This window comes from Ipomoea triloba, chromosome 7 (genome assembly GCF_003576645.1).
Source record: "Ipomoea triloba cultivar NCNSP0323 chromosome 7, ASM357664v1".
In the NCBI taxonomy this organism is placed as follows: domain Eukaryota; kingdom Viridiplantae; phylum Streptophyta; class Magnoliopsida; order Solanales; family Convolvulaceae; genus Ipomoea; species Ipomoea triloba.
In genome coordinates this window covers 14,958,501-14,970,296 of record NC_044922.1, presented here as the reverse complement: position 1 = coordinate 14,970,296, position 11,796 = coordinate 14,958,501, and the positions used below count along the sequence as shown (strand labels likewise).

The following is an 11,796-nucleotide window of genomic DNA, read 5'->3' as shown; positions in this document are numbered from 1 at the left end:
ATAAACACATGTAAGCTATAGAAGAGTGACGAAATTATTATATAAAATATTAACTTATATTGACAATCCTGAAGATTGTACCATCTCCCTTCTCTACACTCTTTTGAAACAATAATTTTATTATGTAGAACTTGAAGATTGTTATCTTCAGGGAGAGATGGAAAATACATTTACTCGAATCAATCCTGAATAATTGGACTTAAAAATCTTGAAGATGGAGTCTTAAAGACTATCAGTTGTACTCTTTTACAACATATCATACATTTTCGTTATAGTTTGTATTATACTTTAATACTATCTCTAATCCACCGGTTAGGAGCTAACGAGCCAACGGGCACAATAAACAACTTACAATATGAAGATAAATTTCGTATATTTATATACTTAAAATGGCTAATGATTGAATGGAAAATTGATTATTAAGTATACCCATAAAGTTGAGATCGAAAAAGGGAGTTAAAAGATTTTGTATGAGTTTTTGTTTGACATTAAAAAAAGTATGTAAGTTATTGAACTAGTATAAATGTATTTTCACAAATGTAAGGTGGTGAAATGTGGGCAAATTATTATGTGGACTCGAGTCCACCTTGCAAGGTGGACTCGGGTCCAAAATACACAATTTCATACTAAATGTTCACAATTTGAATTGTTAACATTCAATATGTAAATTGTGATGGATTGGTCTACCTTGCAAGGTGGATCCGAGTCTATGCTATAACTATTGGAAACGGCAAATTATACCATGAACCAAAGTCTACCTTGCATTGTAGATCCTGGTCCAAAAATAACTTTCAGATTTTATATCTGTAATTGACACATGTTGTACCTGCATTTGACAGTTTGTATACTTGTAGTTATCATATTATGTGTCAGCAATTATCAAGTTATTTGTTTATATGTACAAAATGTATTAATGAAAGTACAAATTTTTGTATCAGGGTTCCTAATACAATATGAATCCTGGTCCATATTATAACAATTGTCGAGAAACTGTTGTCGCATATATACTTTCTAACACTGATTATATAACGACCAACCAATTCTATGCCCAAACCCAAACCCATGTCCAAGCCCAATATATTTCTTGAATCCATATATATGACATATCCCCCAACCCATAAAACGATTCAAAAGAGAGAGAGTATTATTTTGTTAAATACCTACCTACTTAAAAAGCATTGATCAAGGAGATTTTTGTGATTTTTTTTTTCTTTTGAGTTTTTGTTTACTTGGATAAGAGAGGAGATATAATTTTTTTTTTGAAGATAGATATAATTTTTTTTATAAAGAACATTTTCAACAATTGATTTTTCTTGGAATTTTTTGGGGGACAAAATAGGTGATTTAGATGAGAGATGAAAAATGATTTGCAGTGGTTTTAATCTTTTTTTCTTTTTGTAGGATTCACATAAAGAAAGAAAGAAATTAGAAAAAGCAAAGTTGGTGCACATTGCACGCATCAATCAGTAGTACACTAGTACATGGTAGACATATTAGGGTGGTCACTAATACGTTTTTTGTTACGTTGATATAGTGGAACTCATAAAAAATTAATTTGGGTTTGAGCGAATGATCGATATGATGATGCTCTAATATTGCAGTGATTAATTTTTTACTCACCAATTTTTGTTGATGTTGCGTTGTGCTTACTAATGTTGCCCAATAAGCGCGTGCACTTCAATTTTCAATTTTCTTTTTTACCTTTTCTCTTTTATAATAGGCTTGACAAAAAAAAAAAAAAAAATTCAATTTTAGGATTACTGCGGTGAATGTAGACTTGAAGTCCAATTATATTGTTGATATACACACACATATATGTAGCCTAGCTAGTTAGCATGAAAAACTAACAACATACAATACAATAATTTACAAAAGTAGAGAGAATGAAACGGGGAAGCTAAGGAAACACAAAATAGAGTCGTTAAGTTTACCTAGGTAGACACACTAGTCTTAGTCTAGGTAGGTACGTAGCTTAGTCAGTGGAAAAAATGGTAGACCTACACTATATACCTAATACCACAAACACCCTGGACCCCCCACCCCTACCCCCTACCCCCTACCCCTATCCTTACACCTTCAAAAACAATACAATACAAAAGTCCCACGTATGATAAGTTTAGAAAACCTAAGCACTTTCAAGCAAAATTTTGTTTTTAAGAAAAGAAAAAAGATGTATAAGGTTTGTCGGACTCATAATTTTAGTGAGCTTAGCACTCCCATGCAGGATTCAATGCAGCTACGTACCTTCCCTTCTGGTGCTACTTGTTTCACTAAGATGGTACAATATGTCAATCACACTTTCATTCATATACACATACTTGCCATGCATGCATGCATCGTTAAACTGTCTTTTAACCACTTGTTTACCTTGCCCAACTCCAAACAACTTTTGGGTTTGTTTGGTGTTTATACTAGAAATATAATATAATAAAACCCGCGCCACCATAGAATATAATGAAGCTCGGAACCAAAAAATGTGAAGCATTATATTCATGGTTTACAAGTTCGGGTCAGTAAAATCGCTTTTTAGATTTTGTAACACCGTTCTTATAAATAAAAGAGGCCCTACTAAAAGTATCAGCAAAAACTTTAAAATCAATATGTAAAATATATAATTTTTACTTCAAGTTATCTTTACAGATTCGGAGTTTGAGACATCATCTGTGTTGTTGGGGAAACAGAATGGTTTTGCCATGCTCAATTAATTAGGTCCTAATTATTAGGTGAGAGAAATAATTTGAGATAAAACTAATGTGTTTTAGGATTTTATATATATATATATATATATATATATATATATATATATATTATTTCTTAAGTAATTAGGTCAAAAATAAATATTGGACCCTCTAAAAATTGAGGCCTTGTGCTGTTACTCATCTTGCATGCGCTAAATCCGACCATGGACTGTGTAGTAATAACACTCTATTAGTCTTCTTGATTTAATAAGACGGTCAATTATGAACAATCTAAACTAGTCTATCTCATTGCAATATCCTTTGCTAATTGCAAGTAGGGACGGACCCATAGTGTAGTTGCCCCCCTCCTCCACCCAAAATATACAGATAAAAATAAATGAAAGATGAGTTAGTCAAGCTGGTAAGCCACGGCTACAACTTTTGGGAGGTCAAGAATTCAAATCCAGATATGTCCCATATCCAACAATTATCATTTTTTGTATATTAATAATGAGATGTGTGATTTATAATGTTTTTTCTATTTGAATCATTTTATTAAAAAAATTATGTTTCATATTTTGTTATGAATACTTTTATAAATTTTTGGAATAAGGGTCAAATAGGCCACTGAACTACATACAAAAATGCAATTAGGCCATTGAACTCAAAAAAAAATGCAATTGGGTCCCTGAACTACACAAATTCATGCAATTTGATCCAAAATGACTTGTTTTACCTGCTTTGCCGGTTATCAATTTTAAAATAATATTTTAAAATATTTTAAATAAAATAATTAATTAAAGTTTAAATTTATATTTAAATTAAAAAAAAAAACAGTTTCGGCCGGAACCTTCGTCTCCTAGCCATGGAGACGAACCGGCCGGAGAACTGTTTTTTTTTTTTTATAAATAAATTTTAATTTTAATTAATTATTTTATTTAAAATTATTATTATTATTTTTAAAATTGGTAACCGGCAAAGCAGGTAAAACAAGTCATTTTGGACCAAATTGCATGTTTTTTTGTAACTCAAGGACCTAATTGCATTGTTTTTGAGTTCGATGGCCTAATTGCATTTTGGTGTGTAGTTCAGTGGCCTATTTGACCCTTATTCCTAAATTTTTAATGTATTTTATATTTCACCTATATTCAAAAATGTTATTATGGCTATGCTTCCTAAGTGTTTTACTATTTTTTTTTTTTAACTATCTCTTTTGTTTTAATATTTGCTTGAAAATTTTTCTAGATCCGCCATTGTTTGCTAGTAAGGGTCACAATGCAGAGTTTTCCCATGCACATACACCTCGAATAGTGGTTGCGAGTTCCCATCGTCTTTCAAAAAAACAAAAGTCATGATTAATCGAATTTTAGGGTGTACGTTATATTTTTTGAGTGTACATGATTTTATTTGGTATTGAAATAGTGTAAGCATACTGTTATAATCGATCACCATTTTGAGCTAAAAAATATATGCTACTATATAATTGTATGTGAATTTTTTTTGTACATAAACATTCAAGTGAGATGATATTTTCTAGGGTTACTAAGAATATATATATTAGTATTAGCTGAAAGCTTGGAGGGCCAAGTCTAACATCTTGTTATGAAAACATGGCATTAATTGTTACCTAAGTATAAGAAAATAAAGTTATTAGTTGTCCCTTTGCTACTAACCCTATCTTTTGGTATAGTGGTAAGAACAAGTTGTAAATTAAAAATAGCATAAATGATGAGTTGAGTGAGAATAGAGTGACAATTGTTTTTGCAAATTAAACAACAATGTTATAATTTTTTTATAGTACTGATGGATATATTAGAAACGGCCCAATATAATATAGACCCGGGGTTTGGAAGTGCATAACTCGAGGCCCACAATGATGGGCTTTGACTTAGTCTCGCGGGCCCACTATATGGGCCTCGACTTAGTCTTGTGGCCTACCATGATTTTAGGGGTGTTTGTTAGCCTATGTCTAGTATAAATACCGTATTGTATTGCCATTACAGATCATGTTCAATTCCCTTACAATATCTCTTTTATGTTCGGTTACATATCAGATCCCCTTGTAATCTTCTTATAGCGATACACTATATTAATATAAAAGTGTCTCCGCGACATTTATTAATTATCTTTCCTATCGAATCATCATTCGGTAACATTCCTTTATCTATTGGATTTAATGATTCGGGATACCCCGGGTAATTAAATCCATCAAGTACATATCAACAAGCTAGGGGATGAATGGATTAGTTGAGGCTAGCTGCAACAGTACGTACGCAGCACTTAATTAGTAGTACGTTGGGATGGAGAATAGTGTATGGTGTGATTATTAACGTATGTATGTATAATGTACTTACTGGGAAAATGAATTAAACTACACAGGAATGCAAGCAGGGAATCAAATTCAAACATATGTGTTTGCGTCGCATGATGCCAAAACAAAAGACAAGCTGGTGCACATGTCGACAAGCTTAGTTGGGAGGGAAAGATATCGAATGAATGAAGAGAGAGACACTTAATTTAATTTTGAGTAAATAATTCAAATGGCTTTAATTTTGACTAGGGTGATTTTATCACATACTTACATTTTTATTACTTTTAATTTCGTCTAATAATCAAAATGGTTAACAATATAATACAATTTAGTCAAATCAAAACGGTTAACAATATAATACAATTTACTAGTGAAAATCATTAGTGCAATCTGCTAAACACTAAAGAGGTGTTTAATTGAATGGAAAATGTTTTTTAAGAAAAATGTTTTCCCTGAATTTGAAAAAAGATTAGATTTTCCTTTGTTTAGTTGGATGAAAAGCATTTTCTTTGGCCATTCTTGGTATTTTGTTTTCCATTGAAAATGCTTTTCATGGAAAATAAAGAGGACAATTATGCCCTCACCCACTTTTTTTTTTTAATTATCATTGTTGTTGTTGTTGTTGTTATTATTGTGTAGGGGTATAATTATTTCTTACAATTCTAAATCCAACCAAACAATGAAATTTATATTCTCAGTAATTTTTTTCTACCAACCAAACAATGGAATCAATTTTCTTGAAATTTCAATTTCATTTCCCTTCAAATATTTTCTAGCGAATCAAACGAGTTGTAATTGTCAAATAAGGCATATGCATACACATCTAGCTTATACACACACACACACAAAAACACCTTATTCACTTTAATTTTACTCCTATTAAACTAGACTAGATACTAATTGTCAAACGAGGCCAATAAATGTATACATAGAGCGAGGTTTACCGGTGTCTTCCGGTCTTCCATTGAATATCGAAGATTAGAATAAAACGATAGTGAAAAGTCGTACCAAAACGTTATGAGTTCAATTTTTGTCAATACTCTCTTGATCGAATCCGTTGCGTTGCATAGGATCTTCCTAATGTGGTTTATTTTCCTTGTATAATTTGCGATAATTGCACATGAGCATGGTTTACCTAATGAACACCATCGAGTAATGTATATATGGTTGCAAGATTTCTCTCATAAATGGTGAAAAGGAAAGCATCGACATTCGAGCAGTTGATATTCTTTACAGCACACCAAAAATGACAAAATTATTCATTACTCCCACGTATATATACACACTATGAACAACAAAATTAAATGTTGCAGTCGCCAAATTGTCTTATGCATTGTGTGTTTGTGTGTATGTGCAATGTATATTTATTACACTCGGTGTTTGTGTATATGCATGTTTATAATTTGCAAATATAACATTGAATATAATGTCAATATATGGTGAAAATTTTCATAAGTTAAATAATAGACACACAACATTGTAACAGTGTTGCTTAGACAAATTTGAGTTTATTAAAGTAAACAAATATGCATTATATTGTGAACATAAATAAAATTATAATTGGGGACGGCATAAGTTAGGGTTTGCAGTTTTTAGAGAACAAAATAGAGTGGCAGATTGCTTGGCGTCATGGTTAGGGTTTGCAGTCTTTGGGAACACTCCATCTTCTCTCTTGCAATTTTTGACCAATCGAGGGGCAAATTGGGTTCCTTACTAAAGATGTGTTCTAGGTGTTGATAGATAGTTTGGGGCTTTAGATCAGTGTGTTGTTTTCGCTCCCTCTAACAAAAAAAAAAATTAAGATTCATGACCTCGACCCTAAGATTGTCATTAAGTTGATGCTCTTAGGTTGGGGCAAGATACCAAAGTAATTCGAAACTCGATAGCGGCAGTGTGAGGATTATACTCAAAGTGGACATATTCTTGTGTGCAACAACATTTGACCATTTCTGCTGAGCGATTTACCATAATTTATATCCTCTCAAATACTTTGTCAGGCTGCAGTGTGGGGGGAGACTTGGGCTTGGGGATTCAATAATTTTTAGGCAAGGTTGATGCTCTCAGGACATAGCTTAATTGGTTGATCAATCCCAAAAAAAAAAAGTTAATTAATGACGGCTTAACGTACCTAGCAAATGGAGGTATGGAATTGATGCCCTTAGGATTGAAGTGTAGCTTCTATATAATATGATACAAATCAAACAAAAGAGCTAAACTACACTAGAAAGACCTATAGTATGAGAATAAGACTCCACCTACTTCGTCACCTTAGCCCTTTCAGGACAAGAAGTTTAATTTTGAACCCAAGCTACACATATATAGAACAACATGCCTACTTCACAACTTCCATTTCTGTGCTAAATCAATTCAAAAATTAAGCTCAACAATGACAATAATCAAGCATAATGTTTTAATTATAACTGAAAGCTACAAAATCAAGAATCCCATTATTAAAAAAAACTACTGATCCCACTGTATCATTGGTCCTATACAGTCACAGGCTCACAGTGGTCCAACAAAAAAATTTAAAAAGGTAAAAATTAAATAAACTATAGAAAAGGGGGAAATGTTTTCTACATGCAGTAAGTAATACGATGGAGCTTGGAAAGCCTGCCTGCCTTGTGATTGCTATGTCGCTTTTTGTCAAGTCTTTTCAAACATCCAGTGGCCCCCCCCCCCCCCCCCTCTTTCTCCCCTCTGACAATTCACAAGATCTTGAAAGTTTCTCCTTTCCAAATCCTCTCTTTTGCTCAGCTCTTTGCTCAATCTTCCACATAATTACCCTCAACATTTGTAAAACTCACTTTACACCATAAAATGTGACAGAAAGAGTAATTAATAGATCGAAAATCGAGATAGAATTGAAAAGGTAGTGTGTATTATATTAGTTGTGTCGGGAGTAATCATTCAAAGGCAGGGACGATGAAGTGGACGCGAACTTGACTAACTCGTGAGGTTGAAAAAAGGGTCTACCCTCGCTCCCTCCGACCCCTAGGAAATCCCTAGTCAAACTCCCTTCAACTACTTCACTATTCCCACTTGGAAGAGTGTGATTGAGGTGCTTACCCTTGGTGTTTTGCATCATCAATGATGAAGAAGAGTTTTCCCCCACTAAGGAAGATGAGGAATTCATGTCCCCCAATAGCAAGCTAGGATGATGATCATTTGGTTGGGTGTTGTTGTTGTTGTTGTTATTGGCTGGTGCGGTCAATGTTGATGCGTTTGAGGTTTGCAGACCATTCAACGTTTGATCGTGTGGCTGAGGTTGTTGCTTTCCGAGGTTCTGATGATGATGTTGTTGATGATGAAGAAGTTCGTTTCTTGAAGTGAAACTGCCCGCTAAGGAAGACAAGGTGGACCCCACTAGTCCGAATCCAGTGCCGAAAAGTGGGGAGCTAGTGTTGTTGCCGCTCCGGCTCGAGCCCATCTGGGCGGCTTTTTGCAAAAGCGCGGTAGCCGACATGTGAGCCGGCGGCGGCGGCGCAGCCCCCGCCGCCGCCGCCTCGTAGAACATGGAGCTTATCTTCCCCTCGTCCTCCTCCTTCATCACCGGCGGTAGCGACGACGAAGACGCGCTGCCGCTGCCGTGAAACCAGTGGTTCTGCGAAGACAAACCCAGCATATTAGCCGCCGGTGGCGCCGCCATTTGTAGGAGCTCGTGAGCTAAGCCGCCGCCGCCGCCGAACTCGTTGGCGTTATTGGAGTCCAGCCAAAGCGGCAGCCGCGGCTTCTGCCCGTCCAGACCGAGCTGATGATGATGATTCCCCGCCGCGTCCACACCCATCATCACCTCGTTCTGCGGCGGCCGGAAAACGTGAGATCCGAATCCGGGATTCCCGGCGGACAGCAATTCGTTACGGAAGTTGAGATTCGGGACAGAAGTAGTAAACCTCGCACTCTCCTCCGCTAATGCATCACAAAACGCCCTATGTGTAATAAAGCTGTCTTTCCTATAATCCAACAAAAAAAAAAATCAAAATTACCCGCATAAACACTACCCCAAATTTCTGCATTAATGAATCCCAGCAATAAATACCCAAAATCATTTGCAATAAATACGCAAATTAAATAAATACCTGGAGAAAAGAGTTCCACAGTCACATTTATACTCCCTAGTCCCACAAATCTTACTATGAGCTTTCCAATCAGACTGGACAGCATACTTCTTGGAGCACTTATCGCACTTCCATTTCTTCTCCCCATGCTTTCTGCTGAAGTGTTTCTTGATCCCAGTGAGGTCCCCGAGAGCTCGAGACGGGTCATGGTGAACGCAGCTCTTCTCCGGGCATATATACACCTTCTTCTTGATCACCTCCTTGTTGTTCCTTTGCTTCAGCTTCCATGGCAGATTGTGCCCTCTCCTGTGCAGCTGCAGATTCTGGTCCCTCTGGAAACCCTTGTTGCAGATTTCGCAGATAAACCGGTTCGTCGCCATTAAAGACTTGGGCGATAGCGCTATCACTTCTGCATCTGGATCTGCATATATATGTAAACATAACCAAATTAAAACTGCAAAAAAAAAAAAAAAGTTTCTTGAATTCTTGCTGTGTATATATATATATGCTTGCCTGGATTGCCAGGGAGATTTCTCTTTCTCTTGTTGGAAGGATTGGGGTTAGGGTTTGGGGAAGGGGATGGATTGGGATTAGGGTTTGGATTGGGATCTTGATTGGTGTTGTTGTTAATGAAGGCTCTCATGGAGGAAGTGAGAGAGGAGAGGGCATCATCGGATGACATCATTTTGTTTTTTGAGCTTTCTGCAAATTTAAAGAAGAGCCAAAATCTATGGATGTATGTATAAAGGAGCCAAGCAACAGAGAGAAGAAGAAACAAAAGGATTTTGCTGAAAACAGCTAAATCCCAAGATGTTACACTGTTTTATGTGTAGCAGAAAGGCTAAAACAACAAAACCAGAAGATGATGATGATTAGAAAATTGTTTACATCTGCATGACACCATCTTCTTCTTCATCTCTTCTTCTACAGATCTCTCTCTCTCTCTCCCTCTTTTTCTTTCTTTCTTTCTTTCTTTCTTTTTCTTCTTCGTTTTGATTCTGGGTTTTGGGGGGCTTTAGCAGCAGCAAAACTCCATAAAACTACAACTATGGCAGCTACCAAGAAGGAATATTTCTTATTTCTGCTGCTTCTTCTTCTCTCTCTCTCTCTCTTGCTCCTATCTCTTTCTCTATTATATTCCTTATCTTATACGGCTTTTCTCTCTCAAGTCGGTCTGCTATAGACTCAAGTGGACCACCTTTCTCTTCTATCTCGTCTCACCATGTAGCTCTAGCTAGGGTGGTAAAAATTATAATTCTTGGGTATGCATACATATATATACACATACAGGCTGTGGGTATAGTTCACTTTTTAACCAAAATTTCACCCATCGAGCATCTACTCCACTGTTCTTCAGTAATTACTTGTCATGCCTTTTTACTCACTCCATTTTTACTGTGATTACTTGTTAAGAAGAGGTTTGGTATCTGTTTCTATATATGTACCTATCGGTGTACGTGTATATATGCAATGGTAAGAAATACTCCGTAGTACTCCTATTAAGTTTATTTGTTTTCAAAAAAAAAAAAAAAGTTTATGTGAATCAAATTATGTGAATTCTAAGTTTTGCTAGTGCGGTTGATCTCTCATGTTTGATTTTCTAGCTATTATATAGGAGTAGGACCCAACCATATGAAAGTGGCCTAGCCGGTCACGATGAAGGTCACGACATGACCTCCATTGTGACTTGCTAGGCCACCTTGCGGATCCTGAGCATCACGCTGGTGGTCATCACGCTGTGACCTCCATCGTGACCAGGGGAGCGGCTATTTGGCGCGATTTCATGTATTATAAATAGCAAGAGGCGTTATTTTAAAGTTATCTTTTGAATTTTCTAAGTTCCCTTTACTTCTTCTCTCCAAAAACCCATCTTAGAACATATCTGCATCAAGTCCATCAACTCTTGGAAGATTTAGGGGAAGATTATTGCTTGTAATTACAACTTCAACTTCAATTACAGATTTTATTTTGGTAATTTCAATTCAAGTTAAGTTCTTTATAATTCCTATTCTTGCAATTTACTACATATCTATTGAATTTAAAATGAGTTGTTTCAATTGCTTTACAGTAAATCAATTCCACTATGAGTAGTTAAATCCTTTAGGGATTTAGATTGAATTGCTTTGTATGAATGCCAATATGAATTGAATTGCCAAAACTAGGTTTTTCAATGCCTCTGTGATTGTGAAATTTGGGAATTGTTTGACCCTTGTTTGGTTAGGGCCCAACATTGCAAGAGGCTAATGGAATTGGTGTTTCACCTATGAGAATGGGGATTAACCAGAGCTAAACCTTTCACATTTCTAACTTACCCTTGATATGGAAGGGGTTATGCATACAAGGTGTTTGATTAATTGTCTCACCTAGTCTAATTGCTATGAGAATGAGATTAGAATTTTGGTGATAGTTCAATGTCCACGAGAGTGACATTGGCACTGACTTAACTCCCTCACTTTCATTGATGAGCATTGTTTGGCTTAGAATCTTTGAATACTAAGAAGCATCTATGCATTGCTATTTGATCTAAGTCCTCTCTTTTATCATTGTCTATTACTTAGTCCATTACTTTGTTTTATACTTGTTCTCTATGCAAACAAATATTCCTTTTTGTTTAGCTTTCAAACACTTAATGTATTTGTGTTTAACTCCTCTCTACTCGAACCCCTACTAGTCATTCTTTGAGGACGATACTCACTAAAACTCACACCAAAAAATACAACTTCACTCTCTCTCGGTTGAGTCGAAACGTAAG

General features: G+C 35.7%; 1 protein-coding gene across 1 annotated transcript; it reads right to left on the bottom strand.

The window, feature by feature from the left end:
* Positions 1-7,718: 7,718 nt before the first annotated feature.
* LOC116025685 (zinc finger protein BALDIBIS-like) lies at positions 7,719-10,232 on the bottom strand. Its single transcript, XM_031267011.1, has 3 exons — positions 9,558-10,232; positions 9,066-9,465; positions 7,719-8,939 (listed from the first exon to the last, which is right to left on the bottom strand). Exons 1-3 carry the CDS (start codon positions 9,727-9,729, stop codon positions 7,874-7,876), a joined length of 1,638 nt encoding a protein of 545 aa, XP_031122871.1. The 5' UTR covers positions 9,730-10,232; the 3' UTR covers positions 7,719-7,873.
* Positions 10,233-11,796: the final 1,564 nt, after the last annotated feature.

What these genes read in the sequence shown, in the direction of transcription:
- LOC116025685 (XM_031267011.1), bottom strand. Translation starts at nt 9,729, where the DNA reads ATGATGTCATCCGATGATGCCCTCTCCTCTCTCACTTCCTCCATGAGA. An exon ending in AAATCTCCCTGGCAATCCAG is followed by an intron (nt 9,466 to 9,557) that starts GCAAGCATATAT and finishes ATATATATGCAG; the next exon opens with ATCCAGATGCAGAAGTGATA. An exon ending in TGTGGAACTCTTTTCTCCAG is followed by an intron (nt 8,940 to 9,065) that starts GTATTTATTTAA and finishes GTTGGATTATAG; the next exon opens with GAAAGACAGCTTTATTACAC.